Source organism: Globicephala melas, chromosome 15 (assembly GCF_963455315.2).
Source record: "Globicephala melas chromosome 15, mGloMel1.2, whole genome shotgun sequence".
NCBI classification, from domain to species: Eukaryota; Metazoa; Chordata; class Mammalia; order Artiodactyla; family Delphinidae; genus Globicephala; species Globicephala melas.
In genome coordinates, this window is record NC_083328.1 from 61,795,618 (window position 1) to 61,816,556 (window position 20,939).

General features: G+C 47.8%; 1 protein-coding gene across 7 annotated transcripts in view; it reads left to right on the forward strand.

Annotated features, from left to right (window-relative positions):
* The window catches only part of RALY (RALY heterogeneous nuclear ribonucleoprotein), a 79,731-nt gene extending 68,046 nt beyond the window's left edge, over positions 1-11,685 (forward strand). For 6 of the 7 annotated variants that reach the window (XM_060284984.2, XM_060284980.2, XM_070043653.1 and 3 more), the window contains 8 exons: positions 3,691-3,955; positions 5,056-5,128; positions 5,317-5,364; positions 7,397-7,566; positions 8,280-8,393; positions 8,600-8,796; positions 10,055-10,103; positions 11,308-11,685. In XM_060284984.2, the coding sequence (XP_060140967.1) occupies positions 3,700-3,955; positions 5,056-5,128; positions 5,317-5,364; positions 7,397-7,566; positions 8,280-8,393; positions 8,600-8,796; positions 10,055-10,099 (903 nt within the window). In that variant the 5' untranslated portion in view covers positions 3,691-3,699 and the 3' untranslated portion in view covers positions 10,100-10,103; positions 11,308-11,685. The remainder of the gene's footprint in view (positions 1-3,690; positions 3,956-5,055; positions 5,129-5,316; positions 5,365-7,396; positions 7,567-8,279; positions 8,394-8,599; positions 8,797-10,054; positions 10,104-11,307) is intronic. The other variant, XM_060284985.2, reaches the window with a different exon arrangement.
* The last annotated feature ends 9,254 nt before the right edge of the window (positions 11,686-20,939 follow it).

Genomic DNA, 20,939 nt, shown 5'->3' on the forward strand with positions numbered 1-20,939 from the left:
ATAGATGGAGACCCACGTACCATGTGTCTAAATATTCAAAGGTTATAACTTATAAGTGAGGCTAACAAATTGGTATTTTCATAACCTGGAAGACCGTATCTGAATTTGGGATTCTGTAACTGAACGTAGCAGTTCTAGGAGAGCTAGTCTGAGCATGCTTTCTTTTCATTTTGCACCCCCAACTCCATTCCTCAGTTTGAGGAGCTTCATGGACATGTGAGTGGATACTTAAGCTTTTCTGAACCCCCAGAGATACCTACCCCTTGAGATTATGCACAGCAGCAGCACAGCCTGCCCTCTGAAGAGCGTGCAGGCCTTGAAAGCAGATTGTGGGCTATTTGGTTGGGCAATACAGCGGTTAGGTTCCCGGAGCATGCTTCAGGCAGACATTTCTCCTTGGCAGTGCAGGGCAACCACATACATATATTTCCCAAGTGTCTTCTCTACAGATCAGAAAACTGACCCCCGTGTGACATGGCTTCTGACTGCCTTTCCTTAGCATTGTACAGAATGTGCTCCAGTCTGACCTTGACCCTCATCTAGAATGGGCCCAGAAATGGCAATATTAGTAGAACAGAGATGTTCAACTAGTCAGAGTAACTTTTAGATCTTATAAAGAGCTTCACAGTTTGCAAAGGCCTTTTATATACATCATCCCAAACCCCAGGTGATGAGAGAAAAGACTGGATAGAGGCAAACCCAAAGACTTTGCTCACCAGCCAAGGAGTGAATGCTGATCCCACTATAGCACCAAGCACAGGTGCTCAGCAGTGCTTCCTGTTCAGCAGTGTTAGAGCTCACTAACACTACTGAACAGGAAGCAGTCTGAGGGAACCCAGCGATGGTCATGTCCCTGCCAGGGCAGTGGCAGAGCCAGCAGTCGTCAGTAGATCTCCGAACCGTCAACCCCCCCTTCTCTTCTTTCTGTCTTGGTCCACACACCTGACCTGGTTGGCTCCCTCCAGCCAAAGCAGGTGGCATCTCCCTGGGCCAAAACTTCATGACTTTGAGCTGTCTCCAGGAGATAGCTCTGGAGATAGCTCAAAGGAGAGAGTTATCTGATGCCCATGGAGGAGCCCCACAAATTTCTTGTATACCCATGGATGCACAAGGAATTAACCTTTGAATGGCTTGTCATCCAGGTAGGTGAGGGATTGTCAGAGAACTGTGAGGAATGGGGAACCCACATACATCGAGCGTTTCTTTCTGCATATGGGCAGTGTGTTAAGTGTTTTCACGGGCAGTCTCTTTTGTGTCCCTCACTGCTTTATAAATGTTTATGATTGGATTCAAAGGCAAACTGAGTAACAGAAGAGTTTGTCTTCCCACACCAGCTCCAAAACTGGCACCAGCTCCTTCATCAGTAGCAGTGCCCTCTCAGCCCTCAGCCTTTACCTGCGATGACACACACTTGAGTAGTATCCTTGCTACTGCAAGCCCATAATAGGAGCAGGTTCTTCCCCAGAATCGTTCTCAGGTCCAGCGTATGGTTTCCTTGCAAACAGTACCATCTGCTGGTCAGAAAGTGCTAACTTCTAAGCTGGAGGATTGAGGAGAAAAGGGTCTTTAAAACCTAGTGGGACAAAAGATACAGATATCCCAGCTTATACTCAGCTCTTCTCTAATTCAGTAAAAATTTGAAACTCCCTATGCCCTAAAATATTAGGTAAATAGGCAGGTGTTTATGGTTAGCCTAAGCTGATGAGAGTTTTTATGCATACTGCCTGGTGGTTCTTCAGCACCTTCTGCAATAGCTCTATTTAAGATAGGAGTGTTCCAAAACGGAGTTGCACCAACCCATGTCGGTGAGCAGAAGATGGCCAAGAAGTATAAATGCCAAGGCTTACGTAGGCCTTTTCTACTGAAATTGAGCTTCCTTTTCCCTTTCCCTTTGGAGCCTGTGCCCAGATTATAATCTGTCCAGGAAGGGGAGTAGGAGAGAGTTGTACAGCCCTTTGGGGTAAAAAACATTGCCTGAGTATAGAGAGCAAAGAGCAAGTATAGTATCTCTAAGCAAAGGGGACAGAATTTGAATAGTAAGTGTAAAATGGATAACTCTAAAAAATTAATTTATTAAAAACAGTTCTCAGATAAATATGCTGACTTACTGTAGTACAGTTGACCCTTGAACAATGCAGGGGTTAATTCGAGTATAACTTACAGTCAGCCCCTTCCACATCCACAGTTCTTCAGCATCCGTGGATTCAACCAACCATGGGAACCATTCAGTATTGTATTTACTGTTGAAAAGTATTTGCATAAAAGTGGACCCATGCAGTTGAAACCTGTGTTGTTCAAGGGTCAACTGTATTTAAAGTGGATTTAGCTCTGGGAAAGAGAGTGATAAATTTGATAGAAATGGGCTTTAGGGACCAACGACCTGGGTTTGAATGCCTGTTCCTGGCAAGTTAATGAACTTGTTGGAGTCTGGTTTTGGTAAAATATGAAGCATAATGATAACACTCATGGAGTCTTTTTTTTTTTTTTTTACATCTTTATTGGAGTATAATTGCTTTACAGTGTTGTGTTAGTTTTCTGCTGTACAACGAGGTAAATCAGCTATAAATATACATATATCCCCATATCCCCTCCCTCTAGGTCATCACAAAGCACCAAGCTGATCTCCCTGTGCTATGCAGCAGCTCCCCACTAGCCATCCATTTTACATTTGGTAGTGTATGTATGTCAGTGCTACTTTCTCACTTCGTCCCAGCCTCTGCTTCCCTGCTGTGTCCTCAAGTCCATTCTCTTATGTCTGCATCTTTATTCCTGCCTTGCCACTAGGTTTATCAGTACCCATTTTTCTCGATTCCATATATATGCGTTAGCATACAGTATTTGTTTTTCTCTTTCTGATTTACTTCACTCTGTATGAGAGACTGTAGGTCCATCCACCTCACTATAAATAACTCAATTTAGTTCCTTTTTATGGCTGAGTAATATTCCATTGTATATATGGGCCACATCTAATTTATCCACTTATCTGTCGAACTCATGGAGTCTTGGAATTATTCAATATTGCATGCTACCCTTAGCTCACAGTGAATGCTCAGTGAGGTTTAGCTCATTTTTTTCGAAATGGCTGGTTCTAATAAAGACAGTCATGGTCCATGTCTGGATCAGACTGAGCAATTTTCTTAATATGAAGTTGTTTTAGAGCATACATTACTTGCATTTACCATGTGACCTCTTTACCATGGTTCTACATTGAAGGAACAGAAGAAAAGCTGTGGAAGATCTTCAACTTTAGATCCTGCAAGGGGTAGCATTTGAGATGAACATTAAAGAAAGAGTGGATTTGAAAGAACTGGAGTCCATATGAAACTTATGTAATGTTATAAACCAATAAACCTCAAGTGTCTCAATTAAAAGAGAAAAATTGAGTCAAGCAGACCAGGGTTCAAATCCCTGTCCTGTTATTCACTAGCATTGTGACCTCTGACTTTGCATTTCCTCCCTTATAAAATGTCCTAATTCTGCTTATCATGTCAGTACCAAACGACAGAACATATGTAAAACACCTATATGAGGTCAGCAGCCAGTGAAATGAACAAAAATGGGGAAGCTGGATGCTGTAGGGGCGTGTGTGTAGGAAGGCACAAAGCAATCCAGTTTAGTCAGGTTGTGGGCCATGGGCAGCCCTTGAGCCCAATCCGGGTTCCCAGCCTCACAGTGGCTTTCTTTCTTCAGGTGACCACCATGTCCTTGAAGATCCAGACAAGCAACGTAACCAACAAGAATGACCCCAAATCCATCAACTCTCGGGTTTTCATCGGAAACCTCAACACAGCTGTGGTGAAGAAGTCTGATGTGGAGACCATCTTCTCCAAGTATGGCCGTGTGGCCGGCTGTTCTGTGCACAAGGGCTATGCCTTTGTCCAGTATGCCAATGAGCGCCATGCCCGGGCAGCTGTGCTGGGAGAGAATGGGCGGGTGCTGGCTGGGCAGACCCTGGGTAAGCATCTCTCCATGGCCCTGCCCCTGGATTTCTCCTGGGCAGGTGCTGGCCTGCATTCTTTAGCTTCCCTCTTATCCTCTTTTCTATCTTCTCCAACCGTCACCCACTATAAGATCAGTGCCTGTATGGGAAAATTTTAGAAGTTTCAGGAAAACACTTCTGTCCCTGCTTTCACAGTGTAAGCGTTCCAGTTAAAATGCAGATTCCCCAGAGAAAGGGAACAGAGTGGACTAGCACAGCCTCTTACATTGGGCTGCATTTGGCTTAGGTTAGAACCCTTTCTGAGAGCCAGGAGGAGGGGCTGGGAGCATAAGATGAAGCAGGTGCTCTTGGTCGCGGTGCTATGTACATGAGATGTGACCGTGCTGGAGGCCTGCCCTGGAGCCTGTATAGTGTTTGTATATGTTCACGTACTTCGGTATATTTGTGTATGTTTGAGAAGGATATGTGTCCCTGAATATGTGGTATGTGGATGTAACTGAACATGTGGGGAATATGTGGACACATACTTTACTTACATGTATATATGTAGAGTTATGTGTGTATCAGAATATACTTCAGTGTGTAAGCAGATATTCATGTATTCATTTACCAAATATTTATTGAGGTCCTAACATTTGCTGAACTCTGCTGTAGGCATAAAGATGTTTGGTAGAAGGTTTGTGTAAATGTGCATTGGCTCATTTGCATATGGGCAGTTAAGTATAGGATGTTGGAGCCACGTCTGAGTGTAGTTGAGAGTGTGTGATCTTATTTCCTGGATATGTGAACGTATGTGTGAGGATGTGTGTCTGATGTATGCGTTTATGTGAGTGTACTTGAGAAGGCATATAATTTGATGTACTTGGCCGTGTGTGTGTGTGATTGTGAGCATGCATGCATGTATCTGAATGTATCTGAATGTGTAAACAACTATATGCATGTGATGTGTGGGTATGAGTCTAATTTGTGAAGACACCTGTTGTCCATGTTAGTGAGCGAAGTCCATGTGTATCTCATGTAAACACATAAATTGCTGCACACGTGCATGAGGGTGATATTTGTATGGGTGCTGATATCCTGTCAGCATCTGACTCTGCCTTCTCCCTCCATTACAGACATCAACATGGCTGGAGAGCCAAAGCCCAACAGACCCAAGGGGCTAAAGAGAGCAGCATCTGCCATATACAGGTGGGGCGCTCTGTCTTGTTTGTCTGTCTCTGGGTGGGATTGGTTCCTCTTTCCACAGAGGGAGTGAACACTGGTGGTGACGGTATGCCAAGCCTAGAATTTGGGGAGGTGTTTGGAGATGAGGGCCTGCGAAGAGTGGGCTGAGTGGCCGTCTCTAAGCCCCGGCCCTCTCCCCTTTGTTTCCCCAGTGGCTACAACTTTGACTATGATTACTACCGGGACGACTTCTACGCCAGGTGAGCGGGGGAGGGGCGTGCCCAGGCATGAAACAGCCAAGCTGGAAGGGTCCTGAGAGATTGCTGGTGCAGCCCACTCAGTCCTCCAAGTGGGAACTGAAGCCCAGAGTTGTGGACAGGCATCTGCCCAAGGCTGCTCTGCAAGTTAGTGGCAGAGCTGGGACTAGGGTCCAGTTCTATAGGTGCCCAGGCCAGAGCTCTCCCCAGCCCACACTGTCTCCCAACTCTCTGACCGCCCCTCCCCTTCCTAATCCTGGGGTGGGACTCAATGGGACTGGACAGCCAGGGGACCTATAAATGTAGCAAGTTGGAATACAAAACAGGTACAGGGCCAGGTGCAGGGAATTTGAGCCCTCACGCTTCTGCTGTTCAGTTTCCTTACCTCTCTGAGGTGCCCAGCCAGCTGAAGGAACCTCAGAGCTCAGTCTGAGCTTCTTAGCCTTATGTTTATAGCCAAGAGGCCAGCAGTCCTTTGGAGGTCTGAATTAGTCCCTGGTAGGCTGTGGCCCACCCCCAAGCCTACCCAGACCCCAGCGTCCATGGCACCAGCCACATTCTTGTGGAAATCATGGTGGGGGCTGGCCCAAGCTTCTCCTCCTTCCTGCTTCTCTCCCTCCCTCCCTCCCTCTCAGCCTGCCCCAGGCTGTCCCAGAAGAACAGACCTCTCTGAGCCTCAGTTTTCTCACCTGTGAGTGGTTTCAGGAGACAGTGCAATGTAGTGGAAAGTGCCCTAGCCTGGGAATCAGAAGACCTGGGTGCTAATCTCAGCTCTGCCACTGAATAGAGTGCACAACTTTGGGCAAATCCCCTCCCAGTTTGAAATGGGCTTGTACCAAGTGATCCCTCAGGGCTCTTCCAGCTCTGGGATTCTGTGGTTCAGTGATTCTGACCAAGGCCAGAGCCGCCCCCTCCCCTTAGGGGCAGAAATGCAGGGTCTGGAACTGGGTCCATTCCCAGAGACTCTCCATCTCCAGCCATCACCACCCCAGGGCAGGGGCTCCCTAAACAAAGGAGTACCAAGGCATGGGGCGTTGAATTGCTTAGTGATGGCAGGTAACCTGGCTGTCATCAGGAAAGTGATCCCATAGTATACCCCTGTGGCTGCTGTTCTGTGCAGAAAGGTGGTAGCAGCAGCAGCGGTGGGAGAAACCCCTACTTGGCTTACTGAGTTTCTGCCTGATCAGGAAGAGAAGCCCTCCTGGAAAGGGCTGGGTGATGGCATCGGGGGTGCAGCATACTGTCTGGTATAGAGGGTCTGACCGAGCTGCCTAACCTTGATACTCCACTGGGCCCCCTGCCCCTCCATCCTCAAAGTCGAGTGAGAAGGATGGGGTGACTGGGGCCCAGAATGAGGAAAGGGGCTTGGACTCCAGCCTCATGCCTCTGAGGTCATAGGCCCCTGAGTTGAGGGTCTCGGTACCCTGGCCCTTCACCTATCACACCTTCTAACGTGTGTTTTTAACCAAGTTCTCTCATGCTCTACCCTCACGGCAGCCTTGGGGGATGTGGGGGGCACAGAGTTTGGGGTAGCCATCCTCACTAGGCAGATGGGAAAACTGAGGCTTAGGCAGGCTTAGGGATTGACTCTCACTCCCTCACCTCTCTGTTTCCAGCTGGGGATTTGTACTGCTTTAGGGAGATTTGCAAACTCTGACCAGAGCTCGGGGTACAGTTGACTGAGCAGAAGTAGGTCAGGTAATAGAGCAGGACTGGGTGTCAGGGTGATCTAGGGAAGTCTTCTTTCTGGGGCTGTTGTCAGTTTGCTCCTCTGTTGAATGGGGCTATAACCATTACCACCTGTCACCTCCCCTGCTCTTACCCAGCTTGAATGGTAGGAAAGGTGGATGTAGTAAGGTCACTGAGGTCCAGAAAGCCCTTCCTCTTCACCCTCAGGACCTAACTGGGAGCAGGATGAGGTATACAGTACAGGCTACCCAGCCCTTCACCAGCCCTACATGTGTTGGTCTAGGGTCACAGTGCCCTCTGGTGGCCACAGGCCATGCTGCAGCCTCTGGCCCGTTTGCTCTCACAGGCTCTTCGACTATCGGGGCCGCCTGTCACCAGTGCCAGTGCCCAGGGCAGTCCCTGTGAAGCGACCCCGGGTCACAGTCCCCTTGGTCCGACGTGTCAAAACCACCATACCTGTCAAGCTCTTTGCCCGCTCCACAGCCATCACCACCACCGGCTCAGCCAAGATCAAGTGTGAGTGACTATATCTTCTTCCTAGGTAATTTTTATTTTTGTCATTAGCAAAATAATAGAATTACATTTTTTTACATTGGAAAATAGATAAAGGAACAAATCTCCCACAGTTCTGCAGCTCTAATACAACCAAGTGAGTATTTTCATGCATTTCTAAGAGGAAAAGACCGACATTTGTGGAGGAGGGTCTTGGGTTAGGCACAGAGTCCAGTGCTGTGACGTGGAGCCCAGTGAGGAAATGGTGTCATCTTTCCTTTAGTAAGCACAAGGACAGGTCCACACAGGCTCGCTACTCCACATTCATTCTGGTGTGCACATGTGGTCAGGCACCCAGGAAATCTGATTGTAAAACACTCACATTTACACACCTTGAAAGACAGATACCACTCTCTAACATAAGCAAAGACACATGCTTGCTCAGGTGCACACAGAGGTACACACCACACACCTCCATTCTTATCCATCCCCAGTCCCTTTCAGAGTTGGAGGGGTCGGGGATGGTGGGGGAGATCCAGGTTCACAAGGGCCTCCAGAAAGTCTCAGGGGGAAGCCACAGGCAGCTCAGGCCTTTTCCCTGGCCAGAAAAAGACCGTGGACAAGGATGGTTTCTGCCACTGGCCTGTCTTCCTAGTTGACAGAATGGGGCTAGGGTCTTGTGTTAGTGTCAAGCTCCCAGCCCTTAGGTGACATCCCTGTACTCCCTCCACTCTCAGTAAAGAGCAGTGAGCTGCGTACCATCAAGACAGAGCTGGCCCAGATCAAGTCCAACATCGATGCCTTGCTGGGTCGCTTGGAGCAGATTGCCGAGGCGCAGAAGTCCAATCCAGGTCAGCTTCCAAGGGTCCCTGCCCAGATCAGTGGCCAGGGGCACAGGGCAGAGTGTGGGGAGGACAGTGCATGGGGCAGAGAGGGACTGTGGCCTCCAATCCCACCTGGACCCACTATGCTGAGGCCTAGGTTACGCTAAGGTGCTACCCCGGGCAGCTGCCCCAGGTTGATTTTTATTCCCCTCATCCCCCGCTTCCGCCTGAAGATGGCAAAAAGAAGGGCGAGAGTGGCAGTGGCAGTGGCAGCGCCATCGGCAGTGGCAGTGGCAGTAGTGGTGGCAGCAGCCGGCCACCGGCCCCCCAAGAGGACACAGCTGCTGAGGCAAGCATGCCCCAGGGAGAAGCAAAGGCTCGAGACGACGGTGATGAGGAGGGGCTACTAACACACAGCGAGGAAGAGCTGGTGAGGGCATGCGGTGGGGGGGCAGGGGGAATTGGGACTGGGACTGGACTTTGCACGCTTGGTTGCAGGAGGGCTGCAGGGAGAAGGGGAACCTCTGAGCTGGTTGGCTGCCCTATGAGCTCCCTCCTTCCTTCCCAGGGATTCTAGTCCTGTGAGGAAGAGGGGGGAACGAACAGGGAGTACTTAGCTATTTCAGCTGCCAGTCAGAAATCCCACTGAGGACTGGGGCAGACCTCTCTCTAGCCCAAGGCCCATTCTAGACTCTGTCTTCTACATGAGTCGGAGAAGGGAAGAGTCACGGACTCAAGCAAACACACACGGTCTGCAGAGTTCCAGGGAGCACGAGGGGTTTGCCTGGGGAAGCCACGGGGAGTGTGGATATCTACTCCACCTGAGGATTTTCTAAAAGCCATTGTTGCCTCAGAATGAAAACAGGCTGTCTCAAGAGGGAGTGAGCTCTGTTTGCTATTGGAATTCTTCAGACTGAGGCAAGGAGCTCATATTAAGCGGGAAAGTAGACCAGATTCTGAGTCTATAAGATGTCTGTTGTGTGCCTAGTTCTCAGTTACCTAACACTGAGCACCAGGCCCTGTAGTTCACACTTTTTAACTTCATTTAACCTTAACAGCAGCCCTGAACTCTGCAAAGTATTACTCTTGTCACATTTTACACCATGAAGAAACTGAGACTCAAAGGAGTCAAGTAGCTTGCCCGGGGCGTTGTAGCTAATAAGGGTTGAGCCAGGATTGGAGCCTGGCCTTCAGCGGGTCTGTGAATTTTCTCCACATGGCTGGGTTCTGGTGTGAGGACAGATAGGCTTATGGCCATAACAGTTGAGAGGTCTTTCTCATGCCCAGCCTGTCTCTTCTTATTTAAACCTAGCCTGATACCCCATCTTACTCTTTCAGGCATAGTAGTCTCCATAGAGGCCCTAATGAAGGCTTCGATGCTCCTAAGATGGGGAGCTCACCAGTCTACTAGGCTTTCAGTCTGCTCCAACCTAAGAAGGTCTTTCTATGCAGAATGTGCCCCCTGGCACACCTAGAACTTCCTTGACTGGTCCTTTCTCTCCTGCGGGTCCTTCAGACTACCCTGTTGGGATCCCAAGCCAGCCTTTAGTTAGACTGGTCCCATAGTTATTCCCTTTGGCTGTCCCTCCCCCTTTCTGAGTGTGGTCTCCATATGTGCTCTGGGCCCCAGGGTAGGACAGAGCTTGCAGTGAGTGATATGTGGTCCTTTGTTGTCTCCTCCCTATCAGGAGCACAGCCAGGACACAGATGCGGAGGATGGGGCCTTGCAGTAAGCAGGTACGGGGGTCCTGGTGGGGAGGGGTGCAGTAGACCTGGCAGGGTAGTGCTATGCCCAGCAATGAAGGCTCTGTCGTCCCCAGACATCCTGCCATGCCCATTTGTAGGGGCTTGGTGGGTTGCAGAGCAGGCAGCCATGGATGGGCTAGCCAGGTCCGCCCAACAGGAGTTCCCTCAGAATACTCCGAGCTACATTGCCTGTCTCCACTTGTAAAGAGCTCTGAGTCTACTGGAGGAGGACAAACCATTACCACCCAGTGTGAGCAGGATGACAGGGACTGGAGAGCCAGGGGCTCATAGAGGTGTGTGGTGGAAGAGGTGATGTGTAGCTGAGCCTGTTGAGGATTGAGGGAGAAGTGTCTGAGGGAACACCCTTATCAGAGGCACAGAACGCTGGCAGTCCTTGGTGTGTGAGAAATGGCCAGGAGCCTCCTGTGGCTGCAGTCCCGGCTCTGCACAGTGGGGAGAGGGAGCTGCTCATCATCAGAGGGTGATGATTATGCCAGACTTAGGGGCTGGGATAGGATCCTGTCAGGAGGAAATGCCCTGTGCACCCCAGCCCTGCAAGGTCGTGACTGTGCCAGTGTAACAGATGTAGAAACCTGAGGCACTGAAGGGGGCAGGGCGATGCCACGTATCTCACAAGATCGCCAGGTGGTAATTGGTGGAGCCTAGATTTGAACCCAGTGGTGTGGGCCTCAAAGCTCATTCTCTGGTTGGTATTTACCACCCTGCTCTACCCGACCCTAGAGGGAAACCAGGCCACAGCAGCTCTGCCCATACTCTGCCCCATTCCTTTGGGGGCCGTTTCCAGAGTAAGACAGGCTTGGGTGGAGGAGGCCCTCAAACAGCAGAGGTGTCTATACGCATGACACATTCATGCTATGAGATGCTCCACCATACATTTAAGTTTAGGCAATCTTCGTGGTTTGTTTTACCTGGGAGGCTAAGTTTTACCTTGTTAAGCCAGTTTGCAGGAGAGGTGCTGGGGACTCAGGTGAGGAAACTGAGGCTCGGGGAAGGGGAAGATTCACCCAAGGTTTCATGGCCAGAAAGTTATGAGGCCCAAGCCAGAGTTCAGGCATATCTTTGTTTGCAAACAGCAAACACCATTCCACTCTTTCTTCTTCCCACCCCGTGTTATCAAGAGCACGAAGGGGCTCTTCCTCTCAGCCTTAGTCTCTCTTTTGTGTCTGTTTCTCAGTCTGACAGGAGCAATGGCCACCAGCAGGAGAAGGGCGTACACTGTACCAGGCCTCAAGCAGGGCACCCACCCCTGGATAACCACCCCCAGCGGGTCCCAGAGGAGAGCTGGCAGCAGGCACCACCTCCCTCACGGGTCCCAGCCAGTGCCACATTCTCTGCAGGTGGAGTTATCAGCATCCCCTTCTCATGTACCCTCCCTCCCTGTTGGCACTGCCCAGGCCAGAGGGCAAAGAACAGAGTTTCCCTACACTCTGCTTCCCCTCCCCAGGACACTCCCAGGCTTGGGGTTTTTCTATAGGTTTGGAGGAGGGTGGGGCCCACGGGGAGGGGACCCTGACAATAAAGAGATTGGATCCCAATTTGCTCTGAGATGGGATGGTTTGTGTTTTCTCATGAAGGTACCCTGGCCCTCCTGTCCAACCAGAAAGCAGGTCTGCTACACCCGCTTCTGTTCCCTCCTTCACTCCTCCCTGCCAGAGAGAGCATTGTCTAGGGTGCCTGAAACTGATCTGTCTGGGCCTTAGTTTCCATGGCTAAAATGGGGATTAAAATGGCCAGTAGGGTTGTTCGGGAGGGTCAGATGTGCCAGTGCCCATGAGAGCAACTTCGTGGTAGAAGTGCCAAGCGGTTTTGATCCACTTGGTCAGGCAGTGGTAGGTCCAGGCCTCAGTTTCTAAGTCTGCTGTTTCCCAGCTCTAAAATGGTTCTAGAACTCACCACTTCCTCCCCTTCTGTGTCTTGGTTTAGGACACTGTTTTTTCACAGGGATCTTGGGCAGCAAGGGGAAAGAGGCTAGAGGCTGAGGCCTTCAGTCAGAGACCCAGACCTGGAGTGAAAAGTAGCCCCTTGGAACTGGTCAAAAGACTTCAATCTGGAGAGTTGGAGAGTTGAAGAGGGTGTCTAGAGGAAGGGGCTAGGTCCACAGGGAGTGTCTCATCCCCTTGAAGAGCCCTTGGTGGCACATACCACTACAATCCCTGAACCTACAATCTGTCCTTGCACCCAGGACATCAGAGCCTAGCTTAGCTGACCCACTTGCGCACCTGGGTAGGTCTTCATGTTCCCCTCTGTACAAGGTGGGGAACTGCTGCCCTTGACTGGAACTTGGGCAAAGTCCAAAGGGGTTTTGGTGCCTGGTAAATATCACACCTAGGGCTGGCACTGTGTTCTGTGTCCCCAGAGCTTAGTGCTGTGCGCCCATTGTACTGTAATAACATTTCTAGACTCAACAAGGACTACTCAGTATGCTTTACTGAGGCACTCACTTTTCAGAGCTGGGGGGACAGGTACAACAGCATGGGCCATGGGCTTCTTTAGTATGCCAGGCATAGAGGCCATGAGAAGAGCAGGGAAGACCCTTTCCAGAGTTGTGAGCATCTGCCCTACCCAGAGGCCCTGTTTTATCACCCTGGCACCAGGAAATATCCTGGACAGAGTAAAAATGGGATTCCCCAACCTGGCGCCCCAGAAAAGCCCCTGAACTACTTCAGCTGCTAAGAAAGCTCACAGTTGGGCCCTTGAGTTGAGAGGTTCATATCCACAAAAGCCTGCATATACCTGCCCGTCATCCCTGTGTCTGGGACCAGAAAAGACATTTCCCATTGCATTGCTCAATAGTTTTCATTTTTCTTTCCAAACTCTGAAAAACAAAAGGAGATCATGAAGAAATGTGATACCAGATTCTGCCCAAAGCACTGATATCCTCTAGATACTTTCAAGATCTTAAGTATCGATTGTGATCCTAGCAGGACTATCATAGCCAATGGGTTTCCTGGATTGTGAGCTAATGCTTTCCCCCTTTTACTGCTGCCAGTATGGTTTGTGACCCTGGCAGGTCTTTTTCCTTGCCAGGTCTCAGTTTCCTCATCTGTGTGAGGGACTGGCCTAGATAGGGACAGTAAATGGCCCTTATTTCAGTTGTATAACAAACCACTCTGAAATTCAGTGCTTTAGTGAACATTTATTAGCTTTTGATTCTGTAGCTGGGCAATTTGGGCTGTGAGCCAGCTGGGTGGTTCTTCTGCTTATCTCATCTGGGCTCTCATGTGGCTGAAGTGAGCTGGCAGATTGTCAGGAAGCTGATTGGTCCCAGATAACCACCCACTTGTCAAGTGGTTGGGCAGTGGGGGCAACTGGGCCACACGTTCCTAGCATCTAGCAGGCAAGACAGGGTAAGCCCTGATACGCAGGTGCTCTTCAAGCTCCTTGCTTGTGTCATGCTTGTAAGGGTCTACTGGCCAAAGCAAGTCGTATGGCTAAGCCCAATTCCTCATTATGACCGTAATTTGTTTTTAACCTATCTCAGGCCTCATTTCACTTGCCAATTCAAAACATTTAGTAGCAGCTGCTGGAATGCTTTTTGAAGATTTGGAGCGGTTTTTAGACTATTAGGAAATAGTAACATGATAGTTTGGTCATGTTTTTTATGGGCAAGGAATTGAAATATGGGTATGTGACTGTCAGGTATTAGCCAACCCTGGCCAGGTTACATCTTGTCCCATAACATATATACTATGCAGTGGGCCATATGATGAGACCACAAAAATACAGACGGTAGAGTAGGGCAAAAGATTCTGAGCCAGGTGTCCTGGGTTTGAATACCAGTTGGGCCATTGACTGGCTTTGGGCATATCAAAATCCCTCTACCTGCGGCCACTTTCTGAATATCTGCTGTATAGAAGGCACATTTTACACTTAATCTCCACAACCACCCTTTTAGGTGGATGTAGTGTGAACTTCTGGTTACAGGTTATAGAAACTGAACTTAAACCTGCTTAAGCAGGAGGAAGTTAACTGTTTCACAAATTTAAAAGCCCAGGCGTAGATTTTCAGACCCAGTGGGACCCGGGGGTTCAGGAGCTGCCATCAGGAATCTTTTTCTCTATTCCTCAGCTCTGCTTCTTCTGTTGGTGGTGTTCTCAGGCAGCTTCTAAGTGGTGGCAGAGCATGGCCACAGGGCCTGTGAAGGGTGGAGGGAGGAAAAAATCCCCAAATGGAAAATACGAGTTCTACAGCTAGAAGAAAGGGGCTGACAAAACAGGTCTTCGTTGTGTGATTATGACCATTTTATAGATTTTATAAATGTGGATGTTCTAGAACATGGCCCCATTGACAGGTGGTCTTTATATCCTCTCCCCTTTATCTGGACTCTATTTTATCAGTAGAATACAGTGATGGTGATGCTGTTATGCCAGTCTCCCAGTCCTGTTCTTAAGAACTAGCAGTTTCTACTTCTGTGTTGGGACCCAGCCACCATGCTGTGAAGAGGCCATGTGTACATGTTCCAGCTGACAGCCAGTATCAACTGTCAGACATGAGTGAGGGAAGCCTTCAAGACGACTCCAGCCCAGCCACTGTCTGGAGAACCGAGTAAGAACTGCCCAGCTGACCTAGTCAAAGCCCAGCACCATGAGTGATAATTATCGAATGATTGTTGTTGCTTTAAGCCACTAAATTTTGGAGTGATTTGCTATATATCAGTTGATAACCAGAACACAAACTGAGACTCAAAGGTTTAAGTAGCTTGCTCTACTTTGGGGAACTGGGTTAGGAGTAAAGACCTTCTGTTGAATTGAGTTCCTATCTAGACTTTTTGTTGTGTGACCTTAGGCAAGTCACTTAACCTCTGTGAGCCTCATCTTCCTCATCTGAAAAAAGAAAAAAAGAACCATTCTTTTTATGACAATACTTACTGAGAGCACTTACTAGATTCAGGTGATTTTCTCTTAAAAAGTAAGACCATAATTTCCTGTTCTGTTTTTTTTCCTACTTATTTTTATACTTACCTTGTTTCAAAATGTTATTTCAGGCAGCTCACAAAGAAAAAGTCAATAGAATATTATAAAAATGAGGCAAAGGAAGATAACAGCAAGGAGGCCTTTTTTGGTGTAATAACTCTATGAGTTACTGCAGTCAAGAGGAGTGCGTTGGTCTAGTGATTAGGCCCATGGGGCAGCCCAGTTAGCCATCCTGCTTGTATGAATGAACGGATACGTCTCTCCTCTGACTGGTCAGTGGACTCTTGGTGCACACATACTCCTCTCTGCACCTCCACCTCAGTGTACCTCTGTGGGAGCCCAGATGATCAGGGTGTCCTTCCACAAAAGTACAGCAGCCAGGTCTTGTTTGGCCAAGTGCATGGGTTTGGCTCTTCTGTAGACTGAACAGAAACTGACAGGGTTACCCATTCTTACTTTCTGACCTGGACCCCGTCTTTCCCCCCAACTCTCTAGTCCCTTTTAATAAGCCCCCTTATTCCTCAGACCCCACCTTCAGTGTCTTCTCTGTGCCCTGCCCTGCACACCCCAATGTCCAGCTCCCTGACCACACAGGGAGCTGCCTAAGGTGAGAGACTGCCTCATTCATCCTTGCACATAAGGGTTTTAAAAAGGAACATGTGACTTGGTCACCGACATAATTATGGAGCAAATACAAACAATCCAATCCAGCATCTACCTTTGTCTTCTTAATTATATTCTACCTCTGCAGAATCTATAGAAAGGGATATAACATATATACGTTAACATATATGTTAGCATTTCCTGGGTGCTCTGAGTTCTTTAACACAGATCGCGTTACCTTATTTAACCCTCACATCAATCCCCCAGAGTTGGAGATACTCATCCCTTGTTACAGGTTGGGAAATTGAGACTCTGGGTTGAATAATTTGCCCAAAATCTTGTCACCTGGAATGGGTGGAGGCAGGTTGCAAACCTGGGCAGTTGATCACCACATGCCCCTGTCATAAATGACTCTGAAATTCCTCTCCCGATTCTTGTGACAACAGTCTCTCCTGGCTTTCCTCCTCTGCATACTCAATTTGCTTTGCTGACTCTTCCTCTTATGCCAGCATCTCTTCATCCACTTTAATTTTTATGTATAAATTCCTGGCTGACCAAACCTATGGCTTCAGACTCCACTTTCAGGCCTCCACAATCTCCAACTCTTAACTTAATCCTCCCCAGGAGTGCCAGGGGACATACACAGATACCCATCTGATAGTCCACAAGGATGTCCACAAGGATCTCAGCTGAGCCCTGACCAGCCCCCATCTTTATCTATCTTCATGAGTCCTGCATCTTGAAGAATGGCATTTTTGTCTACCCCGTTGCTCATGTCAACATCTTCCACTCCTAATTGTCAAATCATGTTAGTATTTCCATGGTATGTCTTTGCTCTAACCTGTTTTTCATCCCACTGCCTTAATAGTTAAGCCCTTTTTATCTCTTACATAGACTTTACAACTTCTTAACTAGCCTTCCTGCCACTTACTTCCCATCAGTCTTTCCTCTTTGCCACCAATCAGTTATCCACGGCTCAGTGGGTAAATTCCAGACCCCTTAGCATAGCATGTAAGCCCTTTAGGATCTGACCCTCTTCCTTTCTCTCTCTAGCTCAATACCTCCCCCAGTCTGCCCTCTGTTCTTAAGCCGCATAGAACTAATTGTGAAGAGAACTGTCTGATTTCTGTGCTTTTACACATGAGGTTGCCTCTACCTGGAATGTTGTCTTCTCCCACTGGTTAACCCTCATTTATCCTTTATAGCTCAGCTTAGAAGTCACCTTCTCAGACACCTTCCTGGCCTGAGTTAGCACTGGCCCCTCCTGTGTGCTACTTTTATTACAGCTCTTACAGATTATATATATTTACAACTGGTTTGGTCATCGGTCATATTCACTAAACTGTAAGCTCCTGGAGGGCAGAGAACAGGGTCTGGAGCCCAAGTGCCTGGGACTGCATCCTGACTCCCCACTTACCAACTAAGTGACTCCTTGGGTGAGCTGCTTATCCTGAGTCTCCATTTCATCTGTAAAATGGAGATAACAGTATACCTACCTCAAAGGGTTGCTGTGCTTATTAAATGAATAAATATATATAAGCACCTAGAACAGGACCTCACACAAATTAGGAACTTTGGTAGTACTAGCCATTTATTATATAAATGATTATTTAAGAATAGCCCAGAGGGAATTTCCTGGTGGTCAGTGGTTAGGACTCGGCCCTTTCACTGCTGGGGCCTGCGTTCAATCCCTGGTCAGGGAACTAAGATCCTGCAAGCTGTGCAGTGCAGCCAAAAAAAAGGAGAATAGCCCAGATTCTGGGCCACGTGAGAGGCATCTGTCATAGTGCATTGGTATATCTGGGACTGAAAAGTGAAGCAGTTATAATTCTCAGAGGCCAAAATAGTTTATGATACTGAAGATGTTGCCCAGCATGATATGATTAGGTTTGGCCAACTTCCCATGTAGTATTTTGGCTTTAATTTCGTTCCTGGCTCATTTAAAAGCTCATGAAAATCTGCAGCTGATGAATATAATTTTAAAAGGTGTCCATTAAAATGGTGGTGTTCAATAAGAATGTCCATTAATACTTATCCTTTAGAACAGCTGGTTCTCCAGTGGCTTCAAATGTTGTGTTAAAACAGAAGACAAGCTTAAATCAAGGGGCAGTGATTAGAAGGGTTCATGAATATCTCCTATTAGGGAAGGTCTGAAGGGACAGGACTCATGGCAATCACAGGGGACCCAGTATTTGGTCCTTTCTTCTCTGGAGAGCACCACGATTAATGGGACAAAGATTGAAGGACTATGCCTCTGTTGCAAACCCTTGGGAGAGTTTGATGCTCCTATGGCCAAGGGTGGCAGGGTTTATCAGGATCACTGAGACAGGCAACCACCCCAAGCACAGCAGTCTTTAACAAGGTCAGTAAACCCACCGTCATCATAAACATAGAAGCAATACCTATAGTCTTCAGGATTGGTACACTTGGCAGGGCCACCCTTTGGGAAAAGGAATATGCTTACAAGTACTATCAGCCATTAAGTCTCCTCCCCTCTGACCAGGGAAATTCACCCTAAGGGAAGTATGTATTCAACAGAAGGAAGATACTGCATAGTGCAAGGCAGACCTGCGTTAAGAACTTTACATACACTATGTCATCATCTTTGAGGTAGGCATTTTCTCATTTTATGGATGAGAATACAGGCTATAATCAATGGTAGAGGACTGCCACTCCAGACTGTTGAGAGCCTACACTCATAGCATTTTCAAGAATTAGCAAAACCCACCAGTAGGGTACTGACTTAATAAACTATGGCATAACATGAATAGACTCTTATGCAGTTATTTTGTTTGTTTGTTTGTTTTTTTGGTGGTACGCGGGCCTCTCACTGCTGTGGCCTCTCCCATTGCGGAGCACAGGCTCCGGACGCACAGGCCCAGCGGCCATGGCTTACGGGCCCAGCCGCTCCACGGCACGTGGGATCCTCCCGGACCGGGGCACGAACCCACGTCCCCTGCATCAGCAGGCGGACTCCCAGCCACCACGCCACCAGGGAAGCCCTCTTATGCAGTTTTAAAATTCTAAAGATACTAACTTGGAAAAATGTTCTTGATACTGAAAGATTCTATGGTGATAGGATTATGGCAATTAAATTTTTGAAATTATAAATTTATCTTCTCAGTGAGAAAAAGACTATATACCACATACTATAAAGCCCAACTTCTAAAAACACATTGTAAAATCTAATGGTCTGTTCAAATGTGAAAACTTAGTATTGCCAGGGCAAAGAATCTGGATTGGGGAGGCCAGGTCAGAACTGGGGCCTCACACACCACAGTAGTACTTCTTCCAGGCTGACCAGCCCAGCATTTTTTCTGAACACTTAGCCTGCAAAATGTTTGGGGGGAGAAGGGGCTACAAGTCTGCATAGTCTATGTTCCTCTTAAAGAAACTCAGATACTAGAACACTTCCTACCACTTACAATCCACAAGCTAGGCACTGCTTGCTCTAGGCATGGGGATACATCATTGAACAAGCATACTCCCGGCTCTCAGCACCTACAGTGGCCTGAGGGGAAACAACAGTTGACATGCAGTGGGCAGGGACCTCTGAAGTGTAGAGTGAGCCAGGAGATCATCTTAGGAAAAGCTTAAGCTTTTTTGTAGGTGAGGCTGGGGACAGGTATGGAGTCAAGAGGTTTTTATAAAGACTACAGATATAACTGCATGTTTATGTGCTTATGAAAATGCACATCAGCATACAAAAGACTTAGGCAGTCACGGAACATGTTTAGTCTCAAACTCTTCTTTACCATGGAACATCCCACCCCGCACCCGGCATAATTAGAACACTCTTCAAGACTGCTTCCTAAGACACTTTGGAAATGGTGGTCTGGTTCCCTTATAACCATGGCTCTTGATCAGAAACTCTCAATGGCCTTTGCTTTGTCACTCCATGAAAGGTTCCTTCCAGCTGAGCTGTGGTTGGTATGAGGTAATATAGTAGACAAAAGAGAGGCTGATGCTATTGTGAATGGGTAACCTTAGGGCAACCCATCATTTTAAATGGGTCTGCTAGTCAATCCAATTTTAACCAAACAATACCTCAACTGGTCTATCTCAAAGAGTTAGGATCATTCCAGAGAATCTGTTTTGAGAATGGAGTTAAGAACTGGAGTTGAAATTGCCAGCCTCTCACCAAACTGTAAAGTCCCATGTCTCCCCACTAAAGAAATGAACAAAACACACATATATATGCACAAAAGCGCTAATTCCACAAGAGGCACTGATCCTTGCTTTATTCACACGGTAACATCTGACATTGGGAATTGTGTGGTATAGATGATACAAAAGAAGGAAGATGAAATCATAAACAGCAGTTGAGTTCATTAGGGCAGTGCTGGCAGCTCAGCCAGTGTGTAGTCCCCTCAGGTCCTACTGGGTTGAGGGAATGCTCTGCCCCCTCCACTGCTTCTTGGCCAAGATGCTTTACAACACTTGGCCTATACTTTAAAATTAAGGGTCACAGTGATTAAAAACAACACGGTCAAGACATTCAAGGCTGAGTGACTGCTCCTGGAATAGTCTGGCAACAAGAAAGTGAGGAGCAGCATTATGCCCTTATCCTTGGCAAGTACGTGCAAGGCAGATCACAGCAGACATGTAAGATGATCTTTTCCCCTGTGCTCAGTGGAGAAATACCTTTTCGGCCAAAACCACAGAAGGCAGAACCAGAAGGAAGCCCCAGAAGCACCACACAAGCAATATCACCTCTTAGTTTCTCATGATCACATTTAAAAGCTACTTTAATACAGAAAATAGAAAAAGCATTTGTGGTGGGTCCTTTTCAAATCCAGAACACAAGTTGGGGAGGAAAAAGAAAAGCTTCCTCTAGCATCATGGTTTGGACTCTCAAGAGTTCTCTCTACTGCACATGCCACACCACTTCCTCACCAACAGAGGCCCAACGGGTTTTTCTTGGAGTGCCAGTTACAAGACACACCCAAAGGCTGTTATCTCTAAACTTCTCTTAGTGGCCAATAAGGAAGAAAATGCTAAGGAAGGTACTTAGCACCTTGTATTCCCTCATGTGGTAACAGCTGGAGGACTTAGCAGTGAGGTAGTGGCAACAATCCTCACATAATGAAAAGAATTCAAGTCTCTAAAATCGTTCTCTGGACACTGAAAACAAGCTGTCCTCCCAGACCTCATCCTCCAACCACCCTCTCACGTGAAGCTGTGTCTACTCCCGGTATACCGGGAAGCTGAGAAGGAAAATGGCTACCCAGCTGAAGTTTCTCAGGACTAGGATACAGAGACCTCGCCAGAGCCTAGGCACAAACTGTTC